Raw genomic sequence first — 19,214 nt, forward strand, 5'->3', positions numbered from 1 at the left:
CTTAACAATTCTCCATGTTTCGTTTTTGATATGCGCTTTCATTTCAGCTTTTATAGCGTCATGCCAGTCTTCTCCATTGTTTATTTCTTCTGATAAATTTGAGTAATTGTTTTCTGATACAATCATACTCTCCTCCTTGTCGTCGTGTAAACAGTAGTCTCTAGTCCAAACTGGCTTATTTTGACTCTTTGAGGTCTTTGTCTACTTGAACTTGGTATTGTAGGTGGACTTTGACTTTCTTCACTCTCGCCCACTCATCCTCAGCTGACGAGATATTATCATTTATAATTTCTTCTTCTAGGTTATCGACAGGTGGGGATGAAGAGCTTGTTACAGGAGGACATTCATTCAATGGTACGGTATGACGAGCTGGAGTTTGTAAAGGTAAGTTATGTTTGTTGTTTATTCTCATTCTATATATTTTCTTTTTCTGTTTCAGGTTTATCTTCAAAATCGTCATATTTCGCAGCTTTATTTTCTGGATAGTACATTTTCTCAATAAATTTGACATCTCTGCCTATTACGACCTCATTTTTGTCTGGTACGTAAATTCTAAAACCTTTTGCATTTTTTGCGTATCCCACGAATACTCCTTCTGTAGCTTTAGGTGAGAATTTTCCTTTGCGCCTTTTATTTAATGCAAATGCTTTGCTTCCGAAAATGTGTAAATGATTTCCAGATGGTGTTTTGTTCACCCATTTTTCATATGGAGTGCTTCCATTAAGAGCTTTTGCCGGGCTTCTATTTATTAGATAGTTCGCTGTATTAATTGCTTCTGCCCATAGGCATGCAGGGACGTTAGAATCAATCATCAAGCATCTGGCTTTATCTAACAAGGATCTATTTTTTCTCTCGCTTACACCGTTTTGTTGGGGGTGTAAGGTACTGTCAGTCTCCTTTTAATGCCATATTGTTTCAGCAAGTCATCAAATTCTTTATTCTTATATTCACCGCCATTATCTGACTGTAAATTTTGAATTTTCTTCTTCGTGAACATTTCCACTCTGTTTTTATATTCTTTGAATTTTCCAATGACTTCGCTTTTGTTCTTTATGAAATATATGCAACAATATCTTGAGTAATCATCAATAAATGATACATAATATCTTGATCCAGCGATTGATTCGTTTTCGAATGGCCCACATACATCAGTGTGTATGATTTCTAATAGTTCGGATGATGTGATGTCATGACTAGTAAATGGCAAAGCTGATAATTTACCTTTTATACAGGTTTCACATGTTTGGAATTTAACTTCTTTTAGTTCCAATCCACGCATTAATCCTTTATTGGCCATCATTCTTAAATCTTTTTCGTTGATGTGGCCTAGCTTCTTATGCCATATCATTGCTTCATTTTCAGATGCCAAATTTGCTCTTGGCTCCTTTTGATCAAAATCGAAATAGTACAAGCCGTTTTTGTTTCTCTGAGCTTGTAAAATCACATCATTGTCCTCGATTATAGATGCTATTTGCTTTTCGAACACAACTTTATATCCATTATCTGTGATCTTCCCAACGGATACCAGATTTGTTGATATATCAGGAACGTATAAGGTTTCATTTAGATTAAAGGTTTCGTTATTTGATGAAATCTTTATCTTTCCTTTTCCTTGAATTTCTGTTGAAGTGTTTTTCGAAGCTAATCTCAAAGTGTTAAATAACATGCAGTATGTATAACTGCATCCTTAAAATCATTTCAGTAAATGCTTATATATTTTGTTAGTTGTTAGTACCCGTAAATTAACTAAAATCTTAAGAACTACAAGAATAACGAGTAGTGAACCGCCCACCATAAACTAACTATTGGCTCAGTGATATTTACCTCATGCTCATTAGATAGATCTTTTCTGTACTTAGTAGTTTATGATATACTGATTTCCATCTTTCCAGAAGTCTTGCCATACTATTTGAATTAGGTAAGTAATAAACACTTGGAACATTTCAGGCTGACCTCAACTAGAATGACTTTTCCATAATAATATTTAGCTTTGCAGTATAAAATCTGTTACTTATAGGTAAAGCTTTGTAAAAATCTCTTCATTCTGTGTTTTATTCATCCTTGCATGAAAAGTCCCTTTTGATGCCAAATTCCATCCTAATGACAAATTAATTATCTTGTAAATTATATGCAGTTGTTCTTTAACCGTTGTAGTCCGGTACACTAATTATTATCCCTACGTACTTGCTTTGTTTCACATTTTTATACGTTTTGAGGTAAAGTTGGCAGGATTATCTGCTGACTGAACATGCCGTCTTCTATCATTGTCTATTTGAATAATCTCTGACACTCGTTTCCTAACGAAAACTTGCCAGTGACTGGGTTTTGTACGCAACCAATATAAAAACAATATTGAGTCTGACCTAGCGCAGATGTTATTCATCAGAATGTTCAGCAGCTCAGATAGAACACGCAGAAGCTTTGCTCCTAGCTCCGCACCGCATAGTTCCATTCTTAGAATAGTCAGTTGTTTCAGCGGTGCAAGCTTTGTTTTAGCTGCTTTCTTTGTAACAGGAACTATGTCATTCTCATCTACAATCCTTAGATAGACTACAGTTGCATACACCACTGAAGAGGTATCTGTAATCCCATGTAGCTGAACATCTTTACACTCAGACCTCATCCTGATCCATCGTGAAATCTGTATGGTTGGAACTTCAAGAAGTTTTCTCCGGTTTGTCATCCATTCTTTTTCTAAGTGCATCGGAAATTCATCATCCCGCCCAAGACTGCAAATCCATAGTCTTTGTATCATCACCTTAGCAGTAATGATGATTGATGCGAACCAATGGAAAGGATCGAACAGACTGGCTACTTCTGGTGTAATCAACTCTTTCGTTACAGATGTCTTTGATCCTGGTAAGTTGCCTGTTATTTTGCACATATATTCTTTTATATCCCACATGAATTCTAATATCTTCATAACCTTGTCTAATTTCATCTCTGTTTTGTTTTCAGGTTCCTGGAGTACTCTACCGCCTTGAAGAAACTCGACTAACGACTCTGAGTTGCTCGACCATTTTTGCATCACAAACCCCCCCGCCTTTAACATACTGTTAATCTCGTGACGGAGTGTTTTTGTTTGAGTTTTGACTTCATATCTTGCCATCAGATCGCCCGTATAGAAACAAGTCTTCACTACCGGCGTTTCGCGAGAATATGTTTTTGCTTTATTATTGTCTAGCTGATTACGTGCGGTTTGGTAAGGTGCTCCTGATGTAGTCCCAAATGTGACGGTAAGTAATTTATAAGTTTCAATTTTTTCCGAAGGTTCTTCTCTCCATACTAAACGCTGTAAATCAGTATGTTTTTCTGCCATCTTGACTTGACAATACACCTTGACTATATTGGGTGTTCTCCACTCTTGCTTTTCGTGTATAACTTTCTTGTATTCCTTCTTTAACTTCTCATTTTTGTTGAACTTCCTTTCTAGTTGTTTAAATCTTAATACAGCTTGTTGTTCAGTGTCTCCACATAACTTTACAGTGTCTTCAATATTTTGTTTTAAAGGTAAGTGTACAATATATCTTCCAGTATCATCTCTTGTTGTTGTTTTCTTGTACACTTCTTCACACTTTTCTTCTTCCTTAGACCAAGTTTTCTTGTTTGTAAAAAAATCAGTTTCTATTTCCCAGAACTTCTTTAAAAGATTGTTATCCTCTTGCACATCCCTGGTAATATGAAAACTTGTGATATATTGCTGTGAATTAAAAGAATTTGTATTAGTGTCTCCTGACAAAATCCAACCCAAGTGTGTATGCTGAGCGACTACGTCACCCGGGCCTCTCATGAAACCTGAGTCTATGATTTTACAGAAAACATCAGCTCCGAGAAGGATATCAATCTTTCCCGGTTTGTTAAAAGTGGGGTCCGCTAACTTCAAACTATCAAGTTGAGGCCAGAGACAGCCTTTAATTTCCCTAGAAGGTAATCTACGTGTTAACGACTTCAATACATAAGCATTTACCTTTAAAGAGAAATCAATCTCATACCTTGACATGATTTGTAAGCCCACCATTTGTTTAATGCAAACGTTGTTACCATCACCTAATCCGGAGACCGTCCCGCTGATAGCCGTTTTGTCTAAGTTCAACAACTCGGCCAACTGCGCCGTGACAAATGAGGCTTCGGATCCTTGGTCAAGTAAGGCACGGCAGACATGAATCTCTCCTGATCTTGACTTAATGCCCACCAGTGCTGTTGCCAACAAAATATTGTGGCTTTCTTCTTCTTCTTCTTCACTTGACCGGACGTGTGCTACTATCTTCATTACTTCTTTGTTTGTTTGTACTGTCTTGTTTTCTTTCTTGTCCTCATTTTGTTGTGATTCTCTATGTAGAAGTGAATGATGCCGCTTCCCACATACTTGACATGAAGTTTTTTGCTTGCAATGAAATATCTTGTGACTTGGGATAAGACAATTGAAACATAAGCCATTGCTCTTCACGAAATTGTATCTATCATCCACTGATTGTTTGCTGAATTGCTTACAGTTGAAGATATAGTGATTATCTTTGCAAAATGCACATTTTAATACTCCATTGACGTCATTAGTAGTTACGTGGAATGTTTTCGAGTTAAGTTGTTTTTGACTTTTGTAACCTGGTTCTACCATTTCTAAAGTCTGGAATCTTGTCTCTAGGAATGACTGCAATTGTTTAAAACTCGGGAGTTGTTTCAATTCATCTTCACTGATCTGTTGTTCCCAATGTTTGTGACTATCGGTGTCTAATTTCGATACGATGACATAGTTGACAATTGCATCCCAATGTATTGTAGGCAATCCCAGAAGTTTAAGTGCATTCATGCATTCAACAGATGTATCCAGAAGCTGTTTTAAGCCCGCGGCTGATTCATGCACTAACGTTTTCTGGCCAAAGAATTTCTTAAAAATCGTATTTGCTATGTACCTTTTGTTGTCATACCGCCTCTTAAGTACCGACCAAGCTTCGTCATAGTTGTCCTCTGTGATCGAAAACTGCCGCAACAAAACTTCTGCATCTCCCTTTAAGCTGGCTTTAAGGTAATGCAGCTTTTGCACGTTTTGAAGTGACGTGTTTGTGTCTATGAGCGCCGTAAATAAGTCGTGGAATGCTTGCCATTCGGCGTAGTTACCGCTGAAAGATGGTATTTGAATTTGGGGCAATTTAAGCTCGTTACATGATGACGATGACTTATTCGGTTGTGGTTGTGGCTGATCGGTATGTTTTGTATTTAATATCTGAAGTACATTTTTGAGATCACCTTTGTATATATAGTACCTCTCTTCAAGTGACTCAAAGACATTCTCAGTAAAGTACACCGATGATTTTGTATCTTCCTCAGTGGCATTTAGTATCAACTTCTCGTGTGTACTTTTGAAGTCCGTCCAATACGCTTCCAACGCCTCCAAACGACCTTGGCAATAGCCTACAGTTAGTCTTTCTTTAGGCGACTTTTTAAAGTTGATATGACCCTTTTCTACTTTTTGTAATAAGTCCACTTGAATTTTAATATAATTTTGTATTGATGCCATTTTTAATAGTATACCAGAATAATCTCAGCAATAATCAGTTTGCGTAATTTTGTATCGGAACTTACGTGTTTTTTCAGGAATGCCAATTTCAGAATTTCGAAGAATGTTGGATGTCAAATGTCATAACGTTTGTCTTGAATTTCAATATTTCGATTATGTGTATTTCATTGCAAATATTACTCTCTCTTCTTTTCATAGGCCACTGTTGTTCACAATTCTTAAAATCCTGGTCGATATTGTTAGGGTATTTCGATCGGTGATTACACGTAAAAGCAGATGATTTTGTATGGCAACGGTTTTATATTTAAATATGATATTGACAAGGAAAGCGACACATTAACAAAGGTATAAAAGACATAGACAATATTATGTAGAGGCGCGTAGCCAGTACTAACACTCCTCCTCGCGACTCTTAAGGCAGCAAGCCCAATTGCTTTTTTAGCTGAGCCAGCCTTGGTCCAGATAGTCCCTTTGTTAGAAGGTCGGCCACCATGTCTTCTGTGCCCAAATGGCTAAGGCATATTTTTCCATCTTTAACACAATCTCTGATGAAATGTATTTTCATGTCAATGTGTTTTGATTTAGATGTGACCATGGGGTTGTGACTGAGTTTTATTGCTGCTTGATTATCGTTTTTAATCAGAACCTTTTCAATCTTTATTCCAAGATCGTTAAATAATGGTAAAAGGTGTAGGGCTTCCTTTGCTGCTTCTGTAATAGCAGTATACTCCGCTTCAGCTGTGGAAAGTGCCACATTCCTTTGTTTCCTAGATGTCCAGCTTATGCAGGCTCCTCCAAAAATAAAACAGTATCCTGAGAAGGATTTTCGATCAAGCTTGCATGCGCCCCAATCTGCATCTACCATTCCGTGTAATGGTTCGTTCGTCCTTTTAAAAATTAATCCTGTGGACTTAGTACCCTTCAGGTATCTTAATACACGTTTTGCGCATTTAAAATGTTCGTCGCTGTAACAGTCATTGAACTGCGATAAATAGCTCACTGCGAACATGATGTCAGGCCTTGTAGCGACGGCCAAATACATAAGCGATCCAATTAAGTTTTTATATGGCAGTCCCTCCACTTTACCCTTTTCATTCATTTGTAGGTGGAGTCCGGGCTCGATGGGTGCAGTCGTAGGCTTACATCCCTCCATTTTAAACTTAATTAATGAATCCTCCACATATTTTTCTTGACTTAGTTTTATTGTGTCCTTAGTGTATGTGAAGTCTATTCCAAGCATTCTTTCAGGTCTTCCAAAATCTTTTAAATGAAATTTTGTCATTAGCAAGTCTTGTATTTGTTTCATTTTCTTTGGACAAGAATATGCTATCAGTAGATCATCGACCCATATAGATATTATGATCTTTGCTCCTCCTTTCTCCAGTATGTACACACATGGATCAGCCTTCGATGGTTTAAAATCGAGATTTCTCAATTCTGAGTCAAGTTTTAAATACCACTGTCTGCCTGATTGTTTTAAGCCATAAAGTGATCGTTGTAGTTTACAGACTTTTTCGCCTTTTATATTTTTGTAGTCTTCTAGCATTTGTTTTGCTTTATTATAGACAGTCAAGTCGTCTTGTTGGCTTTCCTCAATTAAAATTTCTGTCACATATTCTTCTACATTTTCAGGTAGTGTCATAATGATATGTTCATCAATATCTCCATTTAAGTAGGCTGTTGTGACATCCATTTGTTTTAATTGTAGGTTCTGTTCAACTGCTAAACCAACGACAGTTCTGATGGAGCTAAGTTTTGCAACGGGTGCAAAAGTCTCGTTGTAATCAATGCCGGGCCTTTGTGAAAACCCTCGGGCAACAAGTCTTGCTTTCTTTATTTCTTCATTGTTTAAACCAATCTTCTTTTTTAAAATTAATTTGCAATCTATTGGTTTTGCATTACCTTCTCTCTTAACAATTCTCCATGTTTCGTTTTTGATATGCGCTTTCATTTCAGCTTTTATAGCGTCATGCCAGTCTTCTCCATTGTTTATTTCTTCTGATAAATTTGAGTAATTGTTTTCTGATACAATCATACTCTCCTCCTTGTCGTCGTGTAAACAGTAGTCTCTAGTCCAAACTGGCTTATTTTTGACTCTTTGAGGTCTTTGTCTACTTGAACTTGGTATTGTAGGTGGACTTTGACTTTCTTCACTCTCGGCCCACTCATCCTCAGCTGACGAGATATTATCATTTATAATTTCTTCTTCTAGGTTATCGACAGGTGGGGATGAAGAGCTTGTTACAGGAGGACATTCATTCAATGGTACGGTATGACGAGCTGGAGTTTGTAAAGGTAAGTTATGTTTGTTGTTTATTCTCATTTCTATAATATTTTCTTTTTCTGTTTCAGGTTTCTCTTCAAAATCGTCATATTGCGCAGCTTTATTTTCTGGATAGTACATTTTCTCAATAAATTTGACATCTCTGCCTATTACGACCTCATTTTTGTCTGGTACGTAAATTCTAAAACCTTTTGCATTTTTTGCGTATCCCACGAATACTCCTTCTGTAGCTTTAGGTGAGAATTTTCCTTTGCGCCTTTTATTTAATGCAAATGCTTTGCTTCCGAAAATGTGTAAATGATTTCCAGATGGTGTTTTGTTCACCCATTTTTCATATGGAGTGCTTCCATTAAGAGCTTTTGCCGGGCTTCTATTTATTAGATAGTTCGCTGTATTAATTGCTTCTGCCCATAGGCATGCAGGGACGTTAGAATCAATCATCAAGCATCTGGCTTTATCTAACAAGGATCTATTTTTTCTCTCGCTTACACCGTTTTGTTGGGGGGTGTAAGGTACTGTCAGTCTCCTTTTAATGCCATATTGTTTCAGCAAGTCATCAAATTCTTTATTCTTATATTCACCGCCATTATCTGACTGTAAATTTTGAATTTTCTTCTTCGTGAACATTTCCACTCTGTTTTTATATTCTTTGAATTTTTCAATGACTTCGCTTTTGTTCTTTATGAAATATATGCAACAATATCTTGAGTAATCATCAATAAATGATACATAATATCTTGATCCAGCGATTGATTCGTTTTCGAATGGCCCACATACATCAGTGTGTATGATTTCTAATAGTTCGGATGATGTGATGTCATGACTAGTAAATGGCAAAGCTGATAATTTACCTTTTATACAGGTTTCACATGTTTGGAATTTAACTTCTTTTAGTTCCAATCCACGCATTAATCCTTTATTGGCCATCATTCTTAAATCTTTTTCGTTGATGTGGCCTAGCTTCTTATGCCATATCATTGCTTCATTTTCAGATGCCAAATTTGCTCTTGGCTCCTTTTGATCAAAATCGAAATAGTACAAGCCGTTTTTGTTTCTCTGAGCTTGTAAAATCACATCATTGTCCTCGATTATAGATGCTATTTGCTTTTCGAACACAACTTTATATCCATTATCTGTGATCTTCCCAACGGATACCAGATTTGTTGATATATCAGGAACGTATAAGGTTTCATTTAGATTAAAGGTTTCGTTATTTGATGAAATCTTTATCTTTCCTTTTCCTTGAATTTCTGTTGAAGTGTTTTTCGAAGCTAATCTCAAAGTGTTTGTTTCAGGGCTTAAATTTTCGAATAAATTTTTCTGACCACTCATGTGTGATGTACAGCCACTATCCAGACACCACATATTATTGTCATCTTCATTTGCTGATGCCAGACAGATGTTAAAATTCTGTTCGCGTTTTGGAAATTTATTTTCTTTTTCCTTCTTCGAGTAGTTTTTCTTACACCAGCAGGCTTCAGTTGAGTGCCCCTTCTTGTTGCAGTTTTTGCAAAATGATTTTTGGTACGAGTATTTGTTTTTGTTCTTGGCATATAATGCTTCAGTTGCCTCAGTACTCGTGCATTGGTTTCGCGCTTCGCTCTCTTCAATAATTTTAATTTTTAGGTCGTGTGGATTTGGTAACTTATCTCGTGACTCAATAGCTATTCTAAAATTTTCATAGCTTGAAGGCAGGCTGTATAGCATCATAATGCTTAATAGTTCTGCATTTATGTCTACATCCATTTCCTCCAGTTTATCAACAACGTCCATAAAGTTATTTAAATGATCTCTAACATCTTCAGTCGGATTCATTCTTTTTAGGACTAATTGTTTAAGCAATGTTGCTTTTCGAGCAGGGCCGGTACTTTTATAAATAGATTTTAATTTATCCCATACCTCTTTCGAAGAAGTGCATCCTTTTATCTGTTTCAGTTCGGATGGGGAAATCAGCAAAAGTAGTTCCGCTCGGGCTTGTAAGTCCTTTTTCGCGAATTGTTTATTTTCTTCTTCTTTCGATTTGTCCGACAATGTTATTTCGCCGCTCACATATTCCCACAAGTCGTTTTTTATTAATACGGCTTGGGCATGAAGGCACCATGTGTCATAATTTTTCTTTGACAGTGCTTCAATACGGTATTGTGAAGACATTTTTGTTTTATTATTTTATAACGATCTTCACATTTTCCCCGTGTGAAAACGTAATCACCACAACCACGTTGTAACCACGATAACCACGCTCTGCTACCAATTGTTAGGGTATTTCGATCGGTGATTACACGTAAAAGCAGATGATTTTGTATGACAACGGTTTTATATTTAAATATGATATTGACAAGGAAAGCGACACATTAACAAAGGTATAAAAGACATAGACAATATTATGTAGAGGCGCGTAGCCAGTACTAACAGCGATAGCGATAAAAGCGATAATCAGTAGTCTTATCGATAGTATTGTAGTGATATCTATCGTGGCCTTGAAATTTTGTAAATCATTCATACTATCGAAATTATCGACCCTTGACGATACTATCAAGAGAGTGAAAATTAGGCGATACTATTACTATTTTGGACTATCGCGGTCATTACTGTGTACCTTGATTTTAGAGCAGCTCGATACTGCACGCGCCATGATCACGAGACGACTACTTACTCTTAAATCAAGGTACGCAGAATAAAACCCGAATTTAATTCATAGATACTATTACTATTGAACTTGGTCCATACTACCACCACCATCTTGCTCGCTAATCCTGCCGTAAACAGCAGTGCATGCATTGTTGTGTTTCGGCGTGGAGAGTAAGACAGCCGGTGAAATTACTGGCACGTGAGGTATTCCATCTTAGGCCTCTAGGTTGGCAACGCGTCAGGAATACCCCGGGTGTTGCAGATGTTTATGGGCGGTGGTGATCTCTTACCATAAGGAGATCCACTTGCTCGTTTTCCATCGTATAAAAAAAGAAGCAGCGCGCTATCGATTGGTTTCTCAAGGTCAACTATCGATAGCGTAACTGTCGCTATTGCAACAACACTGCTTGCATTGCATGTATGTATGTACGAATTCGAAGTTCGTGTTTACTGTCCCTCTCATTCTCGTATTAAATAATATTAACGTAAGCGGGACGGTACAATACGAACTTTGATTTTTCGTTTTGAAGTTCGTGTCGTTCGGTCCCTGATATGATATCGACTCTTTGCTGATTCAAAGAGTCCTTATGCACATCGCTGAACTCTATGTAATTTATATTATTACCACTATGAATTATGTCAAACTGTCAAGTTGTGTCATGTATAATTTCTAATTGAATAAAGCCTAGCTTTATGTAAAAGGTTTATTTCCGTATTATTACAATTTATTCAATTAGTAAAATGGATAGATTCTTACGACCCGAACGTTTTGATGGTGACCCATCATTAAATACCACCGCGCCTGAGTGGGAACACTGGAAGCGGACCTTCGGAAACTTTTTGACCGCTCGTGAAGCCGCGTCCGCCCCCGCTGCAACGGATGCTGGCGCACCTGCTGCTCCTGCTCGTCTTCTTGACGCCGTCAAGCTACAACTGCTAGTGAACTATGTTTCGCCGCGAGTTTTTGCATACATCAGTGATTGCACAACGTATGCCGATGCCATCGCCATCCTGGATGCCTTGTATGTAAAACCTAAGAATATAATATACGCTAGACATGTACTCGCGACGAGGCGCCAGCAGTCAGGAGAATCTATCGACACATATCTTCAGGCACTCAGACAACTATCTAAAGAATGCCAATTCAATTCCGTGGACGCTGAAACGAATAGAAGTGATAGCATACGTGGAGCTTTTATAGCCGGGATCAATTCATCTAACATTCGTCAGAGACTGTTAGAAAATTTGACGCTGACCTTAGAGCAAGCCTACAATCTAGCGCTATCTATGGAAACAGCTGAAGCTAACTCGGTGCTATTTAATAGCCAATCTCCAATTGTCAACTCTATGTCTCATTCTTCAAAAATCAATGAAACTACCACTCCATCTACTTCTAGATCTCTTGAAACAGTAGCTGCAGCACCTAGATCCACGGAAACAAAATCTTATCGACGCAAGTGCTTTTTCTGTGGCGGCCCTCTTCATGCTCGCAAAACCTGCCCGGCAGTTGATGTTGAATGCCATGCTTGTGGTAAGAAGGGTCATTTTTCGACTGTTTGTCGTAGCAAAGGTCAAAACAGCGCCGCCACCTCAAGTACTGATGATGGCTGTAAGCACTGCACCGCTTGCATAACAGCTGCTTCACCTACTTCACTTCAAAAAGCTATGGCTGAAGCTTACATCAAAGGTGTTCGTGCTGACGCTTTAATTGACACGGGAAGCAGCATAAGTTTCATAAACGAAGAATTCGCAAATCTGCTAAAGCTAAGAAAGCTTAACTGTCAACAAACAGTGTCGATGGCTTCACTGTCTTTGACATCACAAGTAAATGGCCTCACCCGCCAAACTATTCGCATAGGGAAGTACTCTTACGAAAATATTGAACTCCTAATCGTAAAGGATTTGTGCGCTGACATGATTATCGGTCACGACATATTGAAACTGCACTCGACCCTGGAGTTTGAATTTGGTGGATCGAAGCAAGCGCTCAAAGTTTGCTCTGTAGCTGAAGCAACCGTACCTGCGGTGCCGTTGTTTCCGAACCTTACGCTAGACTGCAAGCCGATCGCCATAAGATCTCGCAAGTACTCATCTGAAGATCAACAGTTTATCACGTCCGAAGTAGAAAAATTGTTAAGAGACGGTATAATCGAAGAGAGCCAATCGCCGTGGAGAGCTCAGGTCTTGATTACTAAGAACGCCAATCACAAGAAAAGAATGGTGATTGATTACTCGCAGACTATTAATCGATATACACAGTTAGACGCTTACCCTCTGCCAAATATAGAAGAAACTGTTACTAAGATCTCTAATTACAATATATTCAGTGCTATCGATCTTCAAAGTGCTTATCACCAAGTGCCGATACTTCCTCAGGAGAAAATCTACACTGCATTCGAAGCTGCAGGAAATCTTTACCAATTTACTAGAATTCCTTTTGGCGTCACAAACGGCGTATCTGCGTTCCAAAGAACTATCGACTGGGTGATCCGGAAAGAAGGATTAACAGGGACCTACGCCTACCTCGACGATATTACCGTTTGCGGTAAAACACAAGAAGATCATGATGCAAATCTCGAAAAGTCTCTCAATGCACTCAATAAGTACGGGCTTACAATAAATAAGGAGAAAAGTAAGTTCAGCCTCAAATCGATCAACATACTGGGATACTCTATTGACAACCACATTATCAAGCCCGATAACAATAGATTGCAACCTCTGCTCGACTTACCTCCGCCCAATGATATTGCATCACTCCGCAGAACTTTGGGAATGTTCGCACATTACTCCAAATGGATACCCAATTTTTCTGAGAGAATTCATGCTCTAGCTCACGCCTCGCAGTTTCCTTTAAGCGAAGAAGCGGTAAAAGCTTTTGAAATCTTGAAATCAATAATCGCCAAGTCTTCCGTAAATACTATTGATAACAACGTGGGTTTCACAGTCGAAACAGATGCCTCTGAACATTCGATCGCGGCTACTCTATCTCAAAACTCTAGGCCAGTTGCTTTCTATTCTAGAACATTAAATCACTGCGAACAAAAACACTCTGCCATAGAAAAAGAGGCCTACGCCATCGTTGAGTCTTTAAAAAAATGGCGACATTTCCTGATCGGAAAATCTTTCAATCTTATTACTGATCAAAGGTCTGTCAGTTTCATGTTCAATGCTAAGCTGCCAAGCAAGATAAAGAATGAGAAAATTCAGAGATGGCGACTTGAACTGGCTCCGTTCAAGTACGACATAATTTACAGGCCTGGGCGAGAAAACCACGTCGCTGATGCACTGTCCAGAGTCTCTGCTAGCATGAGTCTACAATCACGAAGTCTTAAACTAAAGGAGTTGCACAATCATCTCTGTCACCCCGGTGTGACAAGAATGCATCATTGGCTCAAAACTAAAAATCTGGTTTATACGATCGAAGAGATAAGGGCCATGACAAGCAATTGCCGAACTTGCGCAGAGATAAAGCCAAACTTTTTCAGAAATCAAGACCCGCTCCCTGAGCTTATAAAGGCCACTTCACCTTTTGAGCGTCTTAGTATAGATTTTAAGGGCCCGGTCCCAACAAATACCAAGAATCGGTTTATACTTACTGTCATCGACGAATATTCACGTTTTCCATTCGCCTTTCCATGTACTGATGTAAGTGCGAGGACTGTAACTATGCATCTGAATTCGCTTTTCATGATATTTGGTATGCCGGCGTATATACACTCCGACCGGGGATCGTCGTTTATGTCCTCAGAAGTTAAAGAATTTCTTCACTCACGAGGTATCGCTACGAGCCGCACTACCGCCTACAACCCCCAAGGGAATGGCCAGGTGGAAAAATTAAATTCAACACTATGGAAAACAGTTCAATTGGCTCTACGGACCCACAATTTGCCGAAGGAAGAGTGGGAGAAAGTCCTTCCATTCGCTCTACATTCCATACGCTCACTGCTGTGTACGGCAATTAATTGTTCACCACACGAGAGGATGTTCCGGCACAGCAGACGCTCTCCTAACGGAACCTCGATGCCTACATGGTTGACTGGAACAGGGCAGGTTCTTCTACGCCGCTGTGACCGAGCCAGCAAATATCAGCCCCTAGTGGAAGAAGTGGATCTGCTAGAGGCAAACGCAGATTATTCATATATTCGACTCCCTGATGGCCGTGAAACAACCGTGTCAAATAGGCACCTAGCCCCGATTGGAGGTCAGGGAGAAATTATTGCCCAAGAAACAGAAGCTGATTCTAATACGCGAGAATCCCCAATAATTACCCAAGATATCAGCCCCGAGCACCAATCTGTGTCCGGAAAAGACAGCTTTACACCTCCTCAAGATGTTGAACAGACACAGTCTGAAGTGGCTCCACTGCCAGAGCCAGAAACGTTGAGGAGACCTGCCAGGGCTCGAAAACCGCCACACTATCTCAAGGATTACAGCATGAGCGTGTGCTGTTGTGGTAACTGTGGGGGAATCTTCTCAGAGCCGCGGAGAATGATATGATATCGACTCTTTGCTGATTCAAAGAGTCCTTATGCACATCGCTGAACTCTATGTACTTTATATTATTACCACTATGAATTATGTCAAACTGTCAAGTTGTGTCATGTATAATTTCTAATTGAATAAAGCCTAGCTTTATGTAAAAGGTTTATTTCCGTATTATTACAGTCCCTCTGACACTTGTCTTATACTATTTAATACAAAGAGGAAGGAGATATTTCAATACGATAGCGAGAGGGACTGCAGGGCTACTGCGAAACTCGTGAAGTTCGTATCGTACCGTCCCTCTCGCTCTCGTATTAAATAGTATAAGTGTCAGAGGGACCGCACGACACGAACTTCGTGTTTCGAATTTGGTAGTAGTCCTGCTGTATTTTCGAACTTGGGAGTAGCAGGGTTACTACGACACTTGAAACTCGAAATTCGTATCGTTTCGTGCAGAGGGCCTACAGGGCTACTACGAAACTCGAAGTTCGTGTCGTGCGGTCCCTCTGACACTTATACTATTGAATACGAGAGCGAGAGGGACGATACGATACGAACTTCGAGTTTCGTAGTAGCCTTGCTGTTTGTCAACGCCTGTCAAGTCAACCCGGTGCGTCGCATCGCATTGCCAGATATAAGATTATAAAAAAAAAATACAATAAGAGCAAATCCAAATCGTGATCCCAAAACCGCAGAATAATCTTATCTAAATAAGTATTATGTATAAGATTTTGGGTACTTCAGCCACAGAATAAGTAATATTACAGCTTGAGCTACTCTCACTGTAAATATAGCTGTTGGGCACTGATGTATTAAACTGTTGGGATTCAAGTACTTACGTCCAAGAGAACAAGACTTTCATCTATGAGCGTAATGTATGTTGCAACACCAGACATAGGTACTTATACTCTTTGAACACCAGCAAGTAGCGCAAAATTTAAATTTCTATATCAGTCTAGTAATTGATTGCACACGCCAGTTAGATTAGAGGCTTTCGCTGTTTAAAAACTGCAGAGTTTTACGTTATAAAATGTCTGAGGAATAAACTTACAAAGTTCATGACATTTAAAATCATAAATAATACATCCATAACATTCACAAAAGTTTTAATTGACAGTATACAAGAACAATTCATTACAATCTTCAACATCAAAAAATATCTCATTTTCCATCTGGCATGGCTTACAAATGCTAAGCCAATCTATAAACTCTTCAAATATATCCAGACCACTTAATGTGTCTGCTATGCTTCTGTTCAGAACAATGTAACTCCCTTTCCTTAGATGTTTTTTAAAGTAGTACCATAAATTTCTGTGTTCCTCTGTTGTTACAAAAAAGTCTAGTACACTCATCAGGAAAACATCCGAGTTTCTGATAAGATCTTCTTTGTCTGCTACATCAGCATGTACAATCTTTATTCTATTAGGATCCATTGAGAATTGACCAATTATTTTCTCTTGAATTTCACAGCACTCCTTATTCATTTCAATACCAACTATACTAGTGGCATTGGTAAAATAGTAAGCCTGCATAAGAAGAAAAAGCGTGAAAAATTAGGTATAACAGTAAATTTTTCAATATGTGCCCACAAAAATTCAAAAGTCAAGTGAAAAGGCGACTAAGTGACCAAATCAAGTTATAAGATGGAGTTGAAAAACGCAGAAACTAAGTATTTTTTGTAAATCAATGCAAGTTGATCTATAATTTGTATATTTAAATGGGATCTTAAGTTATTGACGTCAACTAGCATTGATCTAAAGCAATTACGACAGTTTTCAACTCCATATCAAAACTTGATTTTGTCACTTAGCCTCCTGTTAGCTTGAGCATGGCAGTGTAAAAACTTACAGCATATAATACACCTCCAAATCTGGAACCTACATCCAGAAATTGCTTATCCTCCAAATCTTTTGGAAGTAGAACCTTGAAAACATACTGTAGTAGCTCTCTCGACATGGAATGTGTGATGAAAGTCAATTCCTATAATGTTTTAAAAAATTAGAAAAACTCAAGTTGTACTCATGTTATTAAAATCAAGGTTTCTGAAGAATTCTGGTAAAATGGGAGCTCATTTTGTTTGGAACTAAAATTATGGGAACTTTGTACTATAGTAAAAAAAATACTATAAGTAGTTATGTTTTTAACTTGTTCTGCAACTAACAACTTTTTTTAGGTAATTTTGTTTTAATTTACATGCTAGAAAATGAATGAAACCAATGATAAAAAATTGGCAAACAAAAACCAATTAGTTACGCACATACAGTAGTGTGTGGGGCTTTTGGGGGGTAAAATTTATGTAATGTAGGAACCAGCTGTTACTTTATGATAAATAGCAAAGATATAATTACTTTGACGTTTCTGGAATTGCATTCTAGGCAGTAATGTCTTGTAAGTTTCCCTTCTTTAACAAGATCTTCAACTTGTTCAGCATCATAAAGAAACTCATCAATATGACATGTGTTGATGCGGTTGCAATCTGCTTGATCACCAACTGTAGGATGAATTATTTTCTCAGAAGGCATCTCCCCATCAAATGGTACCATTTTCTTGATAACACTTCCAATCTTGAGTAACATTTTGTCAGATTTTATAATAGCTTTTTTCTTTTCCAAATCTGAAAAGTTAATAAAGTATTAGGAAATTATAAGGTTGTACTTAAAGCAAATAAATTAAAGAATAGTTTATGAGTATTAACTTTTTACCTTGTTTGTACTGTTTACTGCAGATCCACTGTTCGATGGAGTCTAATTCAGTTTCATCAATACCAACAAACAAGTCTAGAATACGACTTTTAGTGTTCGTGCCGTCCTCAGACATAATGCTTGAATCGAACAATAATTGCTGGAATAATATGAGACAAAATCACCGAGCTAACCTAAAAACGTATAAACTCGTTATCCTCCAGGGTAAGTATGGCACAGGCTTATACTCTTTGGGCACAGGTATCAGTAGAAAGATAAGAAGGATTCTAACGTTGTCAATTACGACTATAGACCAAAATCGAATTCTAAAACAAAGGTTTTGCCCAGAAAAGTAAGCTCGGGCGATATATAAATAATACCGGGCTGGGTATAACAAATGAGATAACTTGCTTGAGTTGCTTGACTGACAGCCAGAGGGTCTACTCCACTCAGAACTCCATAGTTCGAAAATCGAAATTCGTATCGTACCGTCCCCCTCGCTCTCGTATTATATAGTATAATTGTTAGAGGGACCGCACGGCACGAACTTCGAGTTTCGTAGTAGCCCTGCAGAGGGACCGAACGCAAGCCTTACACTACGAAGTGCAAAATTCGAACTTAGAGAATGAGAGGGACGGTACAATACAAACTTCGAATTTCGTGGTAGCCCCCCAGGACAGACGAGACGACTTTGCAGGACCCGGACCTCAAGCCAGGGGGGGACAGTCGCCTATACCGTACTAATTCATGTCGATAGCGCCGCCATCTCCTTTATCTAACCTAAAATAAAACAGATTGTTGTCGTTTGTTTCAGATAGATGTCACTGAAAGCTTGAGATCACAAAATTTTATTTATTAAAAAATATTTTGTCGTTGATAATTACCGCAAAAATGAACTTTATTTTCGAAATTGACAATCGTATTGTAATTTCTAATATAAAAGTCACATAATTGTATCCGCTCAGTCGCTACTTTTTTTTTTTGTGTAGCAACCCTCTATGTCAGGCCAGGCGTCTATTCGCGCTCAACAAGGAACAAGATGGCTACGTTACAATCGAAACTCAAGTGCTCAGACCACATAAAAAGTAAAGACAGTGCTGCAAACGGAAAATTGAGGCTGGTTTAAACTTAAGAAGACTGAATTCAAGCGGTCTCACTTCTCTTTGCAGCCCTGTTTTTAGTTTTTATGTGGTTTGAGCTGGGAAGCAAATCCAGTAAAGTAAAAGAATACCTGTGACTATTAATAGCTATACGTATGGATGGATATATACATCAATGGTACTAGTTACGAAATGCAGACGGCGCTTCAAAACGGTCTGCATGAATGAGACGAGAGAGGGCTCTCTTTCCCCGTATATTATACTACGGTACTATTCAATGGAAAAAATCAATCATGTAAACAAAGCAATTTTTCACGATTACTCCGTAGTTCTTACATTTGAACGCCAATCCCGATCATATTCACATCTCAATGAACTCACCACTGTTTTTAACAATCACTTTATCATTAAATAATCGTGTAAATATGTTTATTTTATATAATTAATTGGGAAGACGAAAATCCGTTATATTTGTCAAATTGACATGATATTTTTTTCCTCACCGAAGTTGGTCTATGGTCGGT

The 19,214-nt window shown here is 38.3% G+C and overlaps 1 protein-coding gene and 1 long non-coding RNA gene across 5 annotated transcripts in view; both read right to left on the reverse strand.

The window, feature by feature from the left end:
• The window catches only part of LOC141429647 (uncharacterized), a 256,995-nt gene that overhangs the window by 33,403 nt on the left and 204,378 nt on the right, over positions 1-19,214 (reverse strand). The gene's annotated exons all lie outside the window — the stretch shown is intronic.
• Positions 15,999-18,549, reverse strand: LOC141429407 (uncharacterized). Of its 4 annotated transcripts, none has more exons than XM_074089710.1 (5): positions 18,241-18,549; positions 17,612-17,750; positions 17,258-17,523; positions 16,758-16,889; positions 15,999-16,435 (listed from the first exon to the last, which is right to left on the reverse strand). In XM_074089710.1, exons 2-5 carry the CDS (start codon positions 17,724-17,726, stop codon positions 16,016-16,018), a joined length of 933 nt encoding a protein of 310 aa, XP_073945811.1. In that variant the 5' UTR covers positions 17,727-17,750; positions 18,241-18,549; the 3' UTR covers positions 15,999-16,015. The 4 variants fall into 4 exon arrangements, with proteins under 4 accessions (XP_073945811.1, XP_073945809.1, XP_073945810.1 ...); XM_074089708.1 differs by having other exon boundaries at positions 17,612-17,784; XM_074089709.1 differs by lacking the exon at positions 18,241-18,549 and adding an exon at positions 18,002-18,227 and having other exon boundaries at positions 17,612-17,784.

Source organism: Choristoneura fumiferana, chromosome 7, assembly GCF_025370935.1.
Source record: "Choristoneura fumiferana chromosome 7, NRCan_CFum_1, whole genome shotgun sequence".
Classification (NCBI taxonomy): domain Eukaryota; kingdom Metazoa; phylum Arthropoda; class Insecta; order Lepidoptera; family Tortricidae; genus Choristoneura; species Choristoneura fumiferana.

Bases quoted from the DNA above. Each gene is read 5' to 3' on its own strand.
- LOC141429407 (XM_074089710.1), bottom strand. From the start codon at position 17,726: ATGTCTGAGGACGGCACGAACACTAAAAGTCGTATTCTAGACTTGTTT. The intron at 17,524-17,611 runs GTAAAAAGTTAA...TTAACTTTTCAG, and splicing joins CAGTAAACAGTACAAACAAG to ATTTGGAAAAGAAAAAAGCT. The intron at 16,890-17,257 runs GTAATTATATCT...AAAACATTATAG, and splicing joins GCAATTCCAGAAACGTCAAA to GAATTGACTTTCATCACACA.